At 34.8% G+C, this 18,894-nt stretch overlaps 1 protein-coding gene and 1 long non-coding RNA gene across 2 annotated transcripts; both read right to left on the bottom strand.

Moving 5' to 3' along the window:
- Positions 1–14,179: 14,179 nt before the first annotated feature.
- LOC136799819 (uncharacterized) lies at positions 14,180–14,494 on the bottom strand. The gene has a single exon (XM_067056526.1). The coding sequence runs from the start codon at positions 14,492–14,494 to the stop codon at positions 14,180–14,182; it is 315 nt and encodes a 104-aa protein (XP_066912627.1).
- Positions 14,495–15,815: 1,321 nt separating this feature from the next.
- On the bottom strand, positions 15,816–16,659 carry LOC136799711 (uncharacterized). The gene is made up of 3 exons (XR_010845559.1): positions 16,450–16,659; positions 16,076–16,175; positions 15,816–15,917 (listed from the first exon to the last, which is right to left on the bottom strand). It is a non-coding gene; the product is annotated as an uncharacterized lncRNA (long non-coding RNA).
- Between the last annotated feature and the right edge of the window lie 2,235 nt (positions 16,660–18,894).

Here is an 18,894-nt window from a genome sequence, read left to right as displayed (position 1 = left end):
TTAAATTTTGGCTTAAAAAATCGACCTGAAAATACATGAAAGATGTGTGAGTCATGTCTGGGTTTATTTCAAGTTCAAAATTGCTGAGTGCTACAGAAAAATTCGGGCCATTTGTAAGGTAGCTCTGATGTATTTTTAGGGAATTTCAGTAAAACTAAAGAATTTCAGTCCCAAGCAGTATCTTATTTCATCTTATTTCATCTTTCACAGTCTTCTGTTTTCATGGTTTCAGTGTTTTGTGCTTTATTAGCTTCTGTTTTCAATTAACTTTTTACACATTTTACTTTATGTCCAATACTTTCATTGTCATTATTTTTTCTCTTGTTTCATTATGTATTTTTTTGTTCATTTTTTGTCAGCTTTTTATCAAAGTTCCAATTCCACCAATGAGATTGGCTCATTTCACATGGCTCTTCTTTTTGGCACTCTTGGCCTCTCAGTGCCTTGCATGTAGGGCAACTGTAAAATCTCACCCTTCATAAATTTGTTTTTATCTGTGATCCTAAGGCTTCGGTTTTTTCTCATCTTCAATTTTCTGAAGAAAGCGGGAATTTGATGCAAGAGTTAGATTGTCAAAAAAGTGCCGTAATAAATCATTCAATAAAAGAAGAACTTTAAACCCTAAATAATTTCATTTTGAGGAATTGGTCTGAATTGGTGCAAAAAAGTGAAACATGGAAAAGTTTCATTTTTTATTGGTTCAATCGAAATAGGGAATGTGGAAAACTTTCTATATTTGTTTTTTTGCACAAACCCCTGTAACTATGGGCAAGCAGGCCTAATTAGACTCGAGCCCCAAGTGGGATTAGACTTTTCAGACAAAGGATTTTCGCCGATTTTATACTTAATCACAAATCATTCATGTCTTTAGCTTTTTTGGGTTTTCTTTGCTGCCGAAACGAAAATTTTTATGTATGCAAATTCGGATATAGACATGACAAAAAGCAACCACATAAATACTAGACGTTATCTTGTACTTTTTGATTTTTCTAAAGAAGGCGGAATACTATGTTAGAACAATAAATTCATAGTAGTGTATTTCGCTTTTTTTCGAAATATTTGAAAGTGTTTTATTTAAAAAAAGGCGGAATAGGGGGGGATTTTCAGGGGTCTTAAATACCGTCATACCGACAAAATTTTGGGTCATATACCATAATACCGTCGGTGAAGGAAGCCTAATACCGATACCGATATTATATTTATGTTTTTTTTCAAAAATAATGAATTTTCAGTTATCAAATCTATTGTGTAGTAAAAAAATAGATACTGTACATACAAACAAGTCTTGTACTTTATGAGGCCCCCAGTCAACCCTAAATTTAGGTATTCACGCACAAGCTTTTGCCAATTCACGTATTCGCGCGCGAAAAAAACCATTTTCACGTTCATGCACCAATTTTGCTTTTACATCTTTGGTTAAACGATTGTGACCTTACTGGGCTAAATTTAACTTTTGTATGGTCTCTTTTAAACAGATTGACCTATTCTTATACCAAACATTTTCGCCAATTTTTGCTAGTTTTGTGACCTTATTCTTGATATTGTTGACTTTTTAAGGCCTCTTTTACAGCTTTTTATTAAAAGCTTTCATAAAGCAATACTTTAGGTCTGCCGCAACAAAGTTACTTGCTTGTTACGGGAGGCAAAATTAAGCCTTCCCCCCAATAATTTCTTCCTCGCAAACCCGTAAGATGTCTTTTATATTGAGAATCAATTAAAAATCGAGGTTTGGGCCAATGATGGTCTGAGAAGTTGTAGACTTCAACACAGGCTTCATAGAGGTGGTGCTGTGGTGCAACTAGAGGACGCGAATTCTAAAGATGAACCCCACCCCCCCTATTGGAGGGAAGAAAATAATTGGAAAATAAGCATGGGATCATCCCCCCCCCCAGGAAGATGGGGGGGGGAATCAGATTTTGGTGCCAGGGGGGAAGTGAAAATTTCAAGCTTGATGGGGGGAGAAAGGCGAATAGGGGGTATATTCAGTCCTCTACCTAGTGGGGGGAGTAATGGGATAAATACAGACCTTCCTGGTGTGTTTGGGCATTCAGGCTTATGAGCCTGTCTTTCTAGGGATTTTGAGAGTCTTTTTTTTGCTATTAGTAGCTTGCGAATTGAGGCGAGTCTGGATCATCACTTCGCAACCCCTATACAATACGGCTAGGGGGGATTTCCCAATTGGGGGGGGGAGCACGAATTTTAAAGACAGGTGGGGGGAAAAGGCCAGATGGGGGATTTTAGCTCATATTAGGGGGGACCAAAAAGCTGGAGGACGCCATGATAAGAACGCGAGCGAAGCAAGCGCGAAAATTTTTCGACAATTTTCGCTTTCCTTTGTTATTGAAAAACGGCCTTAATACGCTATTGTTAGCCAAGTATGCCTTGTTTGGTCACACAATTTTTGATTTTATTTAATACTGACCATTTGTTGGCAAAAATATGGTAAGGCGAGCGACGTACCTGCCGTACCCGGTGCGGCGTTCGAAGAATTTTGCCCAAGAAAAAATTTAAAATTTAGAATGCCTATGTATTGTATTGTAGTAGCAATATAAGTGAATACAGAGAGATGACCATATCATTTAGTGCTGACGGAGAAAATTTTATCTAGACTCATTCGTTGGATGCAGTATTTGCATCACAAAAGCTGTCATTAAAAAATGCAGAAAAATAACAAAAATATTTGTTTGGATATCATAAAGTTTAACTTATTTTGAATAACCTCACCATGACAATAAGTCAATAGGAAATCCAAGATTGTGCGAGCAAAGCGAGCAAGAAAATTTTACTTGTTAAAATAGCGGAATAGACTCATCTTTTTTGAAAATGTTTCTGCATGAAACTCATGAAGAAACTAAAAGGTAAATAGTTTTATACCGAAATACCGTTTTTTATTGATAAAAATATCGAAATACCGACAAAAAAACAAGCAATTTACCGATACCGGTAGAAAATGAAATACCATAATCCCGTCGTTTTTTTCTCGTAATACCGATTTACCGGGGGTAAAAAGGCCCAATACCGTCATACCGTAAAAGTGAAAACCCCCCCGGAATACTATGTTAGGGCAGTAAGACCATAGTAGTGTATTCTGCCTTCTTTAGACAGGGGGGTACAGAGGCAGGGTACTAACCCATAGGGTACTAACTTGATTTTTTACTAAAATTTGTTTAGTACCACCCATCCATATTTAGTACCGGGTACTACTTCATTTTTGCTGTAAAAAATAGGGACACCACGTCTAAAATCTTAAATTTTACAGATTAGACCAAGAGAGGGGTACTATTGTAATAAATCCATTATAGTGTATTCCGCCTTCTTTAGAAACATTCAAAAGCCTATTTCTTCAAAGAAGGCGGAATACACTATGTAGATTTTTTGTCCCAATATTGTATACCGCTTTCTTTAGAAACATAGAAACATTCGAAAGCGTATTGTTTTAAAGAAGGCAGAATATTATGTTAGGGCAGTAAGTCCATAGTAGTGTATTCCGCCTTCTTTAGAAACATTCTAAAACGTATTTTTTCAAAAAAGGCGAATACTATGATAGGGCAGTAAGATTATAGTAGTGTATTCCGCCTTCTTTAGAAACATTCAAAAGCGTATTTTTCACCTTTAATGCTTTATTACACTATGTAAATTTTTTGTCCCAATATAGTATTCCTCCTTCTTTACCAGACGGTGTCAATCGAACAACTTCGAAAAAAAATTGCAATCGAACGTAATCGAACGCGATCGAATAATTGCGATTCGATTGTCAAACGTAATCGAATCTTAATCGAACGGCCGATTCCTGGGTAATATTCGATTGTGTTCGATTGCGTTCGAGTAATGTTCGATTGATATTTGACTATGTTTGATTGGTTCGATTGATTGTCAATAACATTGGATTAATGTTTGATCGATTACGATTATGTTCGATGAGTTTGATTGCGATTAAATCAAATTGGATCACTCTGTTAGAGCTTTTAGCGTGGGCAGCCGAGTGCTTAAGTAACATACCAAAGCGAATAAAATCTAATACAATTGAATCAATCGAACGTAATCGAATACAATCGAACGTAATCGAAGCAATCGAACAGTAAATCCAGGGTAATATTCGATTGCGATTCGATTACGTTCGAGAATCGAATTGCAATTATTTGATTTCGTTCAATTGCGTTCAATTGATTCGGCATTCGATTCGTTCGATTGACACCGTCTGGTCTTTAGAAACTTTGAAATAAGGAAAATGGGGACTAAAAACTTCTTGAGTTATACTTTTACTTGAGTCCCAAATTCAACCTCTTCGTAGGCCAATTCGGGACCGTCCCAAAACGTTTAATTTAAAATGTGCTATAATTAGATATAATTAGCCCGTATAAATAAAGATCTGCCCCACAGCCACACTTCCAATTCCAAATTTCATATCTGGTCTGTATTTTCACTTACTGTTAAATCTCTTTGAAAAAAAATTTGTTTTGATAACTCCACCAAGTTTATCAATCATACTTCTTCGTTCCTCTGAGAGTGCACAGACACTTGCGTGTGTTCCACTATACGGATTTTTTCATATTTCGATTTAAAAGCCTATTGGGTGCAAAAGAGAAATTGTGTATTTTTAAATACGCCGTTCATTAACTCAAATCAAATGACGTTGGAGGTTCGGTGCAATGGTGACCGAATTGCCGTCCCATGTTTTGTCAGATAGTCTCAAGTTGGACTGTTAGAGCAGTTGACTGTAGATAGAGTCCCCCAAATCCAACCTTTATAACAGATTCCGGACCGTCCCGAAACGTTTAATTTAAAAATGTGCTATAATTAGCCTGTATAAATAAAGATCTGCCCCACACTTCCCTGATTTTCAAATTTAAGCTGCCGTATCCATCTTTTCAGTGAACAAGCAAACAGTTACCAGAGACTATAATTATAAGACTTTATTTCGGCAGCCATCTTGCTTTTCCGCGCCATTCGATAGATTGTCCGTGTACGTCCGCTGTAGATTGTTAGGGGGTTTATCTGATTGAAATAATCATCAATTAAATTCATTGAACTAAAGACTTAAGTTTGAATACCATTGAAAAATATGTCAAAAAAGAAAGGTAACGATGGATTATTTTATTGAAATTTCACATAAAAAAAGTGAGAACTTTTTTGAGTAGTAATGAGATAATTTTCTTGTAAAACCCCCTGATTAAATAGCGCGGGAAAACTAGAAATCTCGATATTTTTTTTTGGAAAGATCAGACTGTCAGACATTGGTGTCCGTCAGACATCGATGCTTCACCTTGCCTTTGGATTGGCTTTACCTTCACCACTCACCGCAATTCGTAACGTAAAATATGTGAAATGATGTTATAATTTATTGCAGTGTTTTTAGGTATGGCTTCTCATATAAACTTTATTTTATTGGGTATGGTCAGTAGTCGCGCGGCTGAGGTCGAAAAAAGTGGCTAGAAAATGATTTTCGTGATACACCTCTTAGAACTAACTTTTTTTTGGTGGAAACTCGCGAATTAGTATATGTTGCGATGGCCCGGAGATGTCACTGTTTTACGGTGGCCCACAACTGTCACTCTAAATTTTTTATTCTCACGCTATTTTGAATTTCCTCGCTCCATTTTGAATTTCCTCGCTCCATTTTGAATTTGGCCGCTCCATTTTGAATTTCGTCGCTCCATTTTGAATTTCGTCACTCCATTTTGAATTTAGCCGCTCCATTTTGAATTTCGTCGCTCCATTTTGAATTTCGTCGCTCCATTTTGAATTTCGTCACTCCATTTTGAAGTAAAGTAACCAAAGTAGCAAAATAGCAAGAATAGGATACTGCTGCACAAACGAGGAGGAAAGCCAGGAATCCCATGGACGAGGAAGAGATATTGAGATCTTATTTCAACCAAGGCTTTGAATATAAAGAAATTCTTGGGTTCTTATCTAAGTACCATGGAATCACAATAAGCTATAGCACACTTTTGAGGAAATTAAATGGCTATGGTTTGAAGAGGAGAAATACAGTGAGGCATAACAATCTAACTCTTGACCAAATCAGAGATCGAATTCGTCGTCTGATAAATGGTCCAGGATCGGCTGGTGGTTACAGAACGGTATGGCACTCCCTTCAAATTAGTGGAATTAGAGTACCACGTAAACTTGTAAGTGAAATTTTAAAAGAGAGCTGGACCCTGAAGGCACAAATGATCGCCGACGACACCGTCTTAAAAGGAGAAGGTATATCAACCCTGACCCGAATCATGCATGGCATACCGATGGGTATGATAAATTAAAGCCATGGGGGTTTCCAATTCATGGTGCCATTGATGGCTATAGTCGTCGTGTATTATGGTTGAGAGTGACCCGTTCTAACAATTCTCCTGATAACGTAGCATGCTTTTATTTATCTGCCATTGCCGAAAATCAAGGTTGCCCTGAGCGTCTCGTAACAGACCTGGGAACAGAAAATAGTATTATTGCTGCGGTTCAATCTTATTTTCGAGAAGATTTAGGAGCACATCGCTACGTATCATCGCCCCGAAATCAAAGAATCGAAAGCTGGTGGTCACAATATTGTAAGTTGAGAGCTTGTTGGTGGCGAAACTTTTTCAAAGATCTAGAAGGGCGGGGTGAAATCGATCGATACATCATCTGAATTAATGATGGAAGCTTTATGGTACGCTTTTTCAGACGTGCTTCAACGTGATTTGGATGAAGTTAGATTCCACTGGAACACTCATTATATTCGAAAAAGTGCATTCGGAATGACTGCTGGGCGTCCTGATTCGCTTTACTACTTGCCTGAATTGGCCGGGTCAGAAGATCGGAAACAAGCAGTTCCTTTCGAAAAAATTCAGGATGTTTCAGAGAACGTGGTAGTGAGAGAGACTATCGAAACGAATACTCGGAATATTTTGATCATGTTATGGAGACAAATCGATTAGAAAAGCCAGAAGATTGGCGTGCTGCATTAGATTTATATAATTTTTTCTTAGATGTTATGTAAAACATTTATGTCATGAAAGAATTCGAAAACCATAAATAAAATCAGAAAAAATCGCACAGTAAAAATTTTTCTAAAGGATGATAAGTCTTCGAAAGAAAGTTTAGGTGGTGGATATATTTTTTGGGTGTTAAGGGAACTTTTTTGGCGAGAACTAAAATTGACGAACGGTCAATTCAAAATTTTTTTTTTCAATTTTGGCGAGAACTAATTTTTTGCGAATCAACGATTTTTTTTATTTTGGTGAGAACTTATTTTGGCGAATAGTTAATTTTTTTAACTTTGATGATGGGAACTAATTTTGGCGAATGACATCGTAAATATGTTCTATTTTGCCTTATTTTGAGCAATATTGTTGGATTTTAAGCAAGACATCAAAAAAATTAATTAAGGTAGTTTGGCGACAACTCATTTTGACGAGTGAGCAGAAAATTTAATTTGGCGGGAACTTAATTTGGCGAATGACCTAAAAAATTTAATTTTGGTGGGAACTAAATTTGGCAAAATTTCGAATTCTCTCGCCAATTTCCCCGTTTAGTTGCTAAAATAAGCTCCCTTAAGGTAGTTTAGCTTGGGGGAATACAGTTTTGATCGTTTGGAGTGCGCTAAATTGAGGCCATTTTGAAGACTTCGACGGGCCCTAGCTCCGCAACAGATGTTCAAAACTAAGCACATGACTCCACTTTTTCTCTAGCATTTTCTTACTCAGCTCTTCGAGCTCTATCAGATTAGCATAAAAATTTGTTTATTTGAGCACTTTGAAAAATCGACTAGTAGTAAAGGGGGGCCCTTGATTGAGCAAAGAAACCGAGTCAGACAGTTTAAATATCTATACAAACCAATCGACAATTTCCAGGTCACGACTTTTTAAACGGCTTCAGACAGTAAGGGGACCGTCCATATAGTACGTACGCAAAGATTTTCCAAAAATTTGATACCCCCTCCCCCCTTGTACGCAGAGAACAATAGAAATGATGTCATTTAAACAATAGATGTACGCTTTTGCTAAACCCCCTTCACTGCGTACGTACTATATGGATGGCCCCGGAGGGTTCAAAAGTCTTAAATATACTATAAAGACACTACTGGAAATGTTTTGTAGAACAGATGGAAAATTTTCAGCTGCTATTCAGGCAAACACATTCAGAAGGACAAGAACAGATCTCAAAGACTTTTTAAAAATTCCCTTGCGAACTGATAGGAATTTCTTAGACCTCATCCAACCCCCTCCCCTTTCAAGGCTCACCTACGCTTTGGCAGTATCCCCCTTCCGCGTACGTATGCTTTTCCGATTACCAACCCCCATCCGTGTAGGAAAAATATTTAAAACTGAAACAGAAATTAAATGACGATAGTTCAGTCTTGATTTCTAATTTCAATGGTATATTTTTTTCCAGACAAGATCAAAATTAAAAAAACTTTAAAGATTACAATAAGGTGATATATGGATAACACAAGGGAGATGGGTTAGAGATTTTTCTTGGGACAATGGAGCAAAATTGATACAATTTATTGAATATAAAGGCGCAAAAAACGGGAAAAATTTATCAAATAACTCGAAGTTACTAAAACGTCACAAAACTGAAATTATGACGTCACGAGCAAAACGACCCAGAAAATCCAGGATCTTTGCACAAAAGGGAAGGTTGAGCCAGTGTGTTGCCCACGTTCGTTTACCGTATTTCCTCTGATAAGTGACGCGGCGCTAATTTAATTTTCGTGATTTTAGCTTATTAGAAGGCAGCACTTATTTTGAAATTTCAGATTTCAAGTTTCTGAGTTTTTTGCCTTATCTTCAAATTCGATCGGTTAGTTGGGTGAAATCCTTAGAGAGGAGTTCTTGCTATATAAAATTTGATGTTCTATCGTAGATAAGTAACGTATACGAGAACTGTATCGTAATGTTTTCTGTACTGAAATCTCATTTTCTCCTGATTTTCTAGTACATAGAAGATGCCGCGCTTATTACAGGGCGGTGCTTACTGGAAGAAAAACGGTATACAAATTCTTTTATAAGAACAAACTATGTAAGAACATAAAGGTTCGATGGCCAAAATGCTAAGAACAAGTTAAGAACATTTTAGGCTTCGTAGGGCCCTAAAACACCCAATTTCTTAGGAAAATTGTCAAAAACACTCAAAAAATATATTATAAGCCGGGGTAGGAAAAGGCATAAGCACACTGAATTTGATTTTCAATCCTCATATGTTTGTAAACGCAACGACAAAGGTCTAAAAATGATCTATAAAACGGATAAAAATATATTACGTATCAATTTATAATGAAATTAAAATGTCTCTAAGTTCTAAATGTTCTCTAGGCCTCTGACCATAATCAGAAAATTTGTTAAGGAATTTGAAGATAAAACTTTGGTTTCACAAATTGTTTGGTGATTATAAAAATGACGTTACCATTACCCTCTTTTACAAAAAATACAATTGTCCGCAAAGAATTAAACTCTTAACGCATGACTGTTTTCAACGAAAAATTGAAATGAAAATTTGGTAAAACACCACTGCTTTCAAGATTTTTAGAAATAGAAGCTTTTACAAAAATTTTCGGGAAATCTATTTTTAGTTTCTAATTTTTTTATGTTCATCATCAGAATTTGAGAATTTTTATTTGAGACAAAACGGAAATTCCCCAGGATGTTTTATAACCACAAATGAATTGTAATTGCTTTACCCAGTAAACTCTAAGTACAGTTGGTTAGAAGGGTAGATTTGTAACTCTGAGTACAAACTCTAGACTGAAGGAGGATTTAAAAATTAAAAAATAGTCCAAAAAGGCTGAAAATGTAGCCTGGAAGCCTATAAACTCCACTTGTAGAGAATTTACTTGGGTCAAATTTTTTTCGTCAAAAAACAAGTTTACTGGCTGGATATCAAGGCTAATAGCAAGTGATGCTCATCGTATAAAAATCATGTAATGTTGTAGAAAAATCAAAAAGAAGGATCCGTAACTGTCTAACGAAAAAGTGACAAAAATAATAGCTTACAAAAAACAGGTGACAAAAACAATAGCTTAAAAGAGAAAAAAAATTTGGCGGAAAAAATTTTTTGGCGATTTGGCGAATTGTCTCAAGAATTCGCCAAGTTCACCAAAACTTTTTCCAGCTAAATTAAGATTTCTAGGCCATTCGCCAAAATCAATTCTCGCCAAATTTAAATTTCTTTCACAGTAGTCTCTATTTCGCCTAAAAGCCCCCTTTTCCGTCCTTCTTAAGCTTAAATATTTAATAAAAAATGGGTCGTAAAAATTAATTCTCGCCAAAATTAGAAATTTTATAAAATCGCCAAAACAAATTCTGCCGAATCGCACAAAAAATTGCCGAATCTCGTTGCTATTAAGGTCGTATCTTCCGGTGTGAATATCTTTTTCCATGAGATATTTTTAATTCGATTTTTAACCATAAAAATTTTCAACTTTTCGTTTTAAAGCGATATATTCAAAATCTACATTAATTTTGCTTTTTAATGGTACCCATAACAATTAATGTTGAAGAAATTTTATAAATTCAAATTATGGAAATATGTCCTTAATAAAAAAAAATTTCAGTATTTTTGAAGCTGTGGGACTATTTTTAAATTCTACATCTTGAATTTTTGACAATGTCTTGAGCCGAACTCTTTCTGTCAGTTTTTGTCAAGGGGGTTTATATTCGATTTTTTTTCTTTGAATTTTTGGCGGTCAAAAATTGAAAAAGACGATTTCTTAATCATTTCAACAGATAAAAGCCTTTATATCTTTAAGTATAGATATGAAACCATATCCTCCTGAACAAACTTCGTTTATTTATTATAATTTCAATGGAATGAAATAGAAAATTTCGTCGAAGTTTTGAAATTAATCCCGCTATAACAATTTTAAGGTAATTTACTAGTAGATCGTTGCTGGTAGAGATTTTACTGACCTAATTTCCAGAATATTTTTTACGCAATAAGCAAACAAATGGCCCAAATACAATAAAGAAATGTATAGATTCATTAACTCCGATACTAAAATACATTAAATGGCTTATCACCCAACAGATAAAAGATCCAATGGACCTTTTACAATTTGTTTTCTGTTAATAAGCAAACAAATGGTCCACAATACAATAAAGAAATGTTTTTATCCAATTGTTAATGGTTTCATTATCTCAATAGAGATCCCATGGCCCTTTTAGAATTTACTCTTTTGTTTCTAGCCTCCAGCTGTATTTTCGAGCGGGAAAAATTTTTGGCGGGGAAAGATCCCTTTCCCCTTTTTCTTAAATCCATTATATCAACAAATCAATAGAATCAAAAGCTATTATGAGACTTGTTTGTTTTTCTTTTATTAGACTCCTAATCAATAGGTCTTTTACAAATTAGAATATTTGATAAACTCAAGACCGGCCTTAAACAATAGCATCACTATGGAAACGAAAATTTTTGAATCAATCTCAAAATTATTTTGAAATAGGGAAAATAAGACCTTAATTCAACGAATGGACTGGATTAGGTATAAATTTTCTAACGAAAAGTTATGTAAAATAGACTCTAATGTATGTATATTATATCTATATAGAAATTACATCTTTAAAAGTTAGGACCGTCATTCTTTTAATTTAATCGTCCTCTAATTATGCGAATTATAATTAAATATGGCAACTGAAATAACTATAGCTCTAATTATTAGTGAGAGTCCATAATATAAATTTCGGATTTTCCTCCAATTTAGTACGATAAAGTCAAATTTTCCTCTAATTATAGTATTATAGTAAAGGAGTATATTTTGAATAAAATTTGAAAAAAAGAAAAAAAAAATACATAAAAAGTAACCAAAAATGGTGTTTTCCAATTTTTCAACCCCTATTTAACGATTCGATACCCTCTTTTACTCTAAGTATTAGTTACGACAATCAACTTCAATTTGAAAGGTATTTTATTTCCACTTGTATAGTACAACCCCTTCAAAATAATTATTTTCAGGACGAGGATAAATTAAAGAATGACGGTATTGAATTTCAACGGAAAATGATAAATAGGTAGAATTTCTAATGAAAAAAATANTGACTTCCATCACAACTGAAGCGGTCACAGGGCGACCATTCATGCATGGCTTAGTGACATTTTTTTTTCTTGGTACCACAGTTACAAAGCTCAGTACATTTAACCCCTCTAGCTTTGCAAGGGCATCCTTTGTTGACAACTTTTCCATCTCTTCCTTCTTTTGTAGTTTGATTACGGCTACACGTTGAATTGCAAGAACATTTCACTAGTAGAAAAATAATTACATAAAGTTGAAAAATATTATCAACTATCCAATTAATAGTTTTTTTGATCAATGATTGATAACCGATTAATGGATTGGTACTCTACCACCCCACTCTCTCTACCCTGGCTACCCCTGGCTCTAGCGACAACTGACATCAGGATTTTAACAAAGGTTTGATACATTAATTCTATATAGTAGGTAATCAAATTTTGCGTACATAGTATAGGGATGACCCTGATCAACAATCAATAAGATAATCAATCCATTGCCAAATAATATAATTGATCAATGGATTAATGATAGATAAAATCCTATTCTCATTATTAAAAAAATCTATAATCCTTATTATTAAAAGGGGTTTCCCATATCGTCGCAGTAAAATAAGAGTGCTCCAAAATCACTGTTTTGCAGAAATCGTGTTTAAAGTTTTCATTATTTGCTTGAGCCTAATCACAAAAACTTATTGTAAAATTTACAAGTGTTTTCACTAATTTCACCTTTTTGGTAGTTGTGTATTGCATTTTTGAAAGAAAAAAAAAACAATTGGTGCGCCATAATGGCGCGCCTTTTTTTTTGGTCAAGAAAAATGGACATAAGGCCTTTTTTTTCTATAAATTTCATTGGAAAATGGACTTAAGTATATGTTGAATTGCTGAAAATAGATGAACTTACAAACGAGGTAACGATAAATCTCGTCTATAGATAAACTGTCTGTAAAACAACAATTCTAACAAATTCAAAACAACAATGTTAACATATTCAAAAAGTTTCTAAAAAATGACTACAATACAATAGCATAGCTCTAACAAATTTTCTTTCTTCTTTGCTTTGATCCCAGGACTTTCTGTATACAACTTGTGAGTGTTTTTGTCTTTTTCTTGGTCTGTCTACTGCTTACATCATTTTGATATTTAATCTCGCGAAACTTCTCTTTACCGTAGTTGTACTTAAAAAACATTTTGTTAGGATGCTCTTTTGTGAACTTCACTTGCATAACTTTAGACCAGTAAACTTTGATGCCTTTACCTTTACTCTTCTTAGCTTTCTTACCTTTCTTTCCCCCTTACTATTATAAGCTTCAACCACCCCAACACACTGTCTTTGAGCACAGTTGTGAATTGTGGGAAAGCAATAGTACTTTTGTAGTTGACCTGACCAATTTACAAGTATTTTTCTTGAAAGCCATCTGGATTGAAATTCCCCATTGGTTGGTCGTATAAATTGTTTTGTTTCTATGACCGAATTCGCGGTATCATTCTCGTTTTGGGAGTGTCCAGAAACCAAAAAGTTTAAGGACACTGAATCAAATTCAAACATTTTGATTGATTCACTCAACAAATTCAATAACATTCGGTTGCAATTTTGACCACCACAACGATCAGCAAAAAGATTTATTTCTTTGAAGCCTTCTTCATTTTTGACTTCAAGGTACTTACCAATACAGCTTGAGACCTCGCAGGCCCCTAAAATGACAGAAATGAACAGTCTTTATTTTTCAAGAGACTTATTAACCATATTCATTGTACTAAAATTTAACATGAAGATTATTGTGAAATACTTATCACCAACAAAAAGATCTGACAATTTTGTAAACCTACCCTTGTTAGCTTCTTCTTCGTTCCAAAGGTATCAGTAGGTCTCCATGCTTGAGATATCTGTTATTGTTAGATTATGGTTTTTGAGACGACGTGAATAGTAGAATGATGACGTCTGTCCGTTGGGAGCCAAAAGAACCTTCTCTAAGTCAAACGCAGCAGTCAGGATGATCTTTGATTTACAAGCTTCTTGTTTCATTTTCTCTTTGTGCTCCCGAGCCAGCTTCTTCTCACTTATGTGGTGTTCATGTTCAGCTATTGCTTCATCAGATCGAGCGTCAACTGGAGTGTTCTTGTAGATGGTGCATTAATCACCTTTTTAGGTTTTTGGAACTTCAAATCATACATACATACATACATAACTTCATCCTACTCAGCGAGAAGGTGAAGCTATGACGAATTTCTTCCATGCATCACGGTCTTGCCAGATGGTAAGCAGCTCATTTTTCTTCAATCCTGTATCCTCCATGATGATTGATTTTAGGGTAGTGGATGGTCTTCCTACTTTCTTCTTGGAATCAGGCGACCACAACAGCAGCTGAGAGGCGGGTTCATTGCGACGTGCAACATGTCCAGCGAGAGCTAGTCTACGTTTGCGAACAATGTTTGAAATCGGTTGGAGCTTGTCGTACAGACGTTTGTTGGTTATTCGAGTGTTAGGCGGAACGTTTAATACGGTTCTAAGCATTTTTGTATACTTTCCGTCTAACAATTTTGTAAGAGACTTTGAAAGCGCCCAAGACTCTGACCCATATAGAAGAATTGATTCTACTGTCTGTTTAAAGACTTTGATTTTGATTTTCTTGTCGATATCAGCTTTCCACACACTAGTTAATGCGCTGAGTGCACCCCAAGCTTGACCAAGGCGGGTGTTTAGATCCTTTTCAGTTTTTGTGAAAAAACTTGGTTCAAATCAAAATGTTCGTTAAAAACTCTTTTATAGAATGTATAACTTTCAGTGACAAAGTTTTTTCCCTCCCACCATTCAACGTACATCCGGTGCATGATAGTTATGTTAAGGTCGTCAGGTAAATATTGGTACTTGGTATCCTTGCGAACATAATGAGATTCCACCAGTTTAAATATTTCTATATGCCCGATTACTTTTTCTTGACGTTTTACACAAGTAGCATGCTTCTCATGCTTTCCTCTCATATCTGGTTCTGAATCAGTAACAGATTTCTTGGCAAGAGCTGTTTGGACTCCTTTTTTCATCAATTGATAGTGTATTGAGGAAAAACTTTTGACAAACGATTATGGTTTGATTTGTGGTTGGATTTGTAAGTTGATAAGATCTTGCATGTTTCTTAACCCGACGCTTGGTTTTACATTCAGCTCGCTGTCTTGTTCTTGCTTTATCAGATACAGTAGCATGAGCAATGATGAAAGCTCTCTGTAAATCAATGTTGNAAACCAGCCGAGGCTGGAAGGTCAGCCAATATAGTTAAATTATTAGTTGGATAGTTTGTAAAGAAGTTAAATAGCTGCGATGGAAGGAAGGACTAGATGCATAAAGAATCAAGCAAAATTGGAAAACTTAATAGAGCTAGAAAATCACTTTGCCTAAATGTTTCTTCAGGTTACTCAAAACTCCTAGTAGTAAGATTGAATAGAAAATTAACATTCCGTATCTAAAGCATTTAAATTCAACTTTTAACATTTTGAAGATAAAGTAAAAATTTAGGGACAAATCACAAAATTTTAGATATGTCCTGTTATAAACTTATACAAAGATTCTATCAAAAATTCAATTGACAGGTCACATAGACTGACCATTTACTTTTACAAATAGAAATAGTTTTTTTTCAAATAATAGTTCATTATATTAATCCCAGCAGCATCTTTGCAATAATCAAGCAAAACAAAACAATGCAGTACGAAATGGTTAATGGACAAGTATAGCTAACACTTATGATATCATTTTGATCACTTTCATTCACTGAGCGAAGAAACGTTATGAATTTCAAAATCAGCAACAAATAACTCTATTATGAACAAAATTTTAAATGGTCGCCAGTCGTTGGTTTTTCTTCGACGACAATTTGACAATGAACAGCATACCGATTGATTGAAACGAATACAATATGAAACTACTGTTGATCGTATATAATCTAGTAGAGAAAACAAAAAACAAAAATAAAAGCTGATGATATAAACTTTCTAAGTTATTTGGTGAATGGAGACATTCAGCAAATGTGACAGTTTCTTATGTAAGAAAATAGAAAAGCCTTCAGGTTTTTAAATGTTTTGTAAGGTTTAATTAAATTACCTGAATGTACTTTGTAGCATCGACTTTGAGTTCGGAGTAAAACAGTGACAATTGTTTACGAGTCATGACAGCCAATTGACAATTGATCGTTGATTGATATCTAAAATAACAGAGTAAAATATAAAATTAAAGGAAGTAAACACCCCGATGTATTTATTTGTGTATTTTCTTTTCAGAGAAAACGTGTGATAAAATTACTTCTTTCAGAATTGATAACCACTTCAATAGATTTTATACCAATTGTCTGTAAAAATACCAACCATTGTTAAGAATATACCTATTTGTCAATTTTTTTAAGCAGAGAATCGTAAATTGTGACTTTGAAGTATAGTACTCGAGTAGTATTTTCTCAAAGTTTATCAAGTCTTACTAACCTCTTGTTTTTGTGACTTTTGTAGCATCTAGAGTTGCTGAATTTGGTGGTGTGAAATCAATGTTTATTCCAAGTTGCCAATGAATCAAAAATTTGTTTCTTTTCTTTTAGGTTGCCTCATTCTACCAACACTATTACGTAACAGGAATTAATACTACAACAAAACCATTAACAAATTACCAGCATCATATCATACAAATGACCATATATTTTCTCCCAGTTTCTCCAGCCAAGCATATAATTTTAGTTACAGCAGAACGATTAACACGCAAATAATATTCCAGTTCAGTCCAACATAGTTTTAGTCCAGGGTTTTTATTTGTATTGTTCATTTTGTTAATTTTATAATTCTAAATTTTGTATAAATTGATGAGTTGATTAAAAAATACTATAAAAAGAATTTTCAAAAAAAAAATTAAAAAGTTAATGCATATCATAATTCAAATTTTAACTAAAAAAATATATAAAGAATGTACAAAGTTAATATTCCAATTTGATAGAAAAAAATTCTTAAAATCCAGATTTTTAAAATACTGTACATAAAATTATAAAAAGTTATGTGACTGAGGAAAATGTCTTTTGTAACTAGTATCGTCCACTCAAAAGTGACAAGTGACGTTTTAAAGAAATTCATAACCATCCAAAAGATTAAAATTTACAAGAAAGTTTCTTTCCTTTTAAAGGCACTAAAAACCTTTTTAAGACAAATTCCTTATTGTCAGTTTTGATTTTTTTTTCTAAGATAGATACGTAAGGGATTCAAAATTCATCAGAATAAGCTGTGATTTATTTATTTATAAATGTACTGAATCGACTTTATAATGAATATTAGAAACTTTACTCTTGAAGAATTTTGTATCCCTTATGTATCCCACCCTCCAAACTGTACACCCCCCCCCATATCAAGCATTTCAAGCAGTCGAAGCAGTTCAAACAATTTAAGAATCACTCACAATAGCGAAACAAACTCCATCATGGTCGGAGAAATAAATATCCTTTATAAAGCAATTCACTTCTCTTTGGCTAATAAAACTTGTTGGCCCAGCGCGGTTAGCGTAAGGGCCTTTCATTTGCACTGTGCCCGCTGTAAGTAACTCGCATGGTAGACGGAGCTCGTTTCATTATTTGAGGAAAACAAAGATTACAGGCTAATCATCAATTCTTTGGCGCGGAAAGTCATGTGATATACTTTTCAACCAATCACTATGGTTTAACTCACTAAAAGAATTTATTCAGCGATAAGACAAGGTTAATCTTTAGTAAGTGTGATCTAATTCTGCTCAAACTTTATGGAACTAATGGATTCTGTCTTGTTTACATCTTTGACGTTTGACTGCTTCAGACACACGTTTTTTTACCAGTTGTAACTATCCATATCATTATTGATGCTGAAAGTAGTTTTTCCTGCTGATCCTGTGGGTATTTATTACAAATAGTGCAAATACAAACATCCACATCATTTGGTGCTGACTGTAGTTTCTTGCTCAATCGCGAATCTGCTCCCTGCTATCATCATATACATTTCTTTCAAAAGGTGATTAATTAAATCATTGAGACATTTTTTTAATATAGGCGACTATCAAAAATATGTTCTGTTTGTGTCAGCCGACCGACCAAGAAATTGGCAGACAAAGATTCCAAGTCTGACAAGTCGGAAAATTGTTGCAATTTTTCATCAAGCGAGCGAATAAATACTAAAAACTATACTTTGAAATCACCTAATTTACTACCGTCATCCTCTACATCATTTACGTTCCAGTTACAACAATCACACCACCATCTTCAAGACTTCGCTGGTCGCAAAATGAATGATAAAGAAATGGCGGCTTCAAATTGAAATTGAAACCGTGCACACCAAATTGCCAAATAAACTGGAATACAAATACCATTTTAGAAAAATGGAAGGTTTCCACATCCATACAAATCTTTCGCCCGCGGGCACTGCTTGGGGCCATCCATATAGTCCAGACCCCCGCGCTCGATAGGATCGATCATCGGAACGGCTCGATGACGGATCGATATGTGATCGATGGATTACTTAACGATCCGGATAGGAGATCGATAGAGGATCGATACTCAAGATTTTTTTAAGCTTATGATTAGTTATCGATTATTTATCGATCTATCATCGATCTTTTATCGATCTCGATTTACGATCGATAACAAATCGATTAACGATCGATGACGAATCGATTAACGATCGATGACAAATCGATATACTCGATTGAAATACTAGCTCGATAATGGATCAACGAAGGATCGATACTCAAGACTTTTTAATGGCTGAATCTTCCATCGATCTCCTGTCCGGATCGTTAAGTAATCCATTGATCACATATCGATCCGTCATCGAGCCGTTCCGATGATCGATCCTATCGAGCGCGGGGGTCTGGTATAGTACGTACGCAGTGAAGGGGGAGAGGGTGGTTTAGCAAAAGCGTACATC

This window comes from Clytia hemisphaerica, unplaced genomic scaffold (assembly GCF_902728285.1).
Source record: "Clytia hemisphaerica strain Z4C2 unplaced genomic scaffold, Clytia hemisphaerica genome assembly, whole genome shotgun sequence".
NCBI classification, from domain to species: domain Eukaryota; kingdom Metazoa; phylum Cnidaria; class Hydrozoa; order Leptothecata; family Clytiidae; genus Clytia; species Clytia hemisphaerica.
This window is presented reverse-complemented; position numbering and strand designations above follow the sequence as displayed.

Coding starts and splice junctions, on each gene's coding strand:
- LOC136799819 (XM_067056526.1), bottom strand. CDS start 14,494: ATGCTTAGAACCGTATTAAACGTTCCGCCTAACACTCGAATAACCAAC.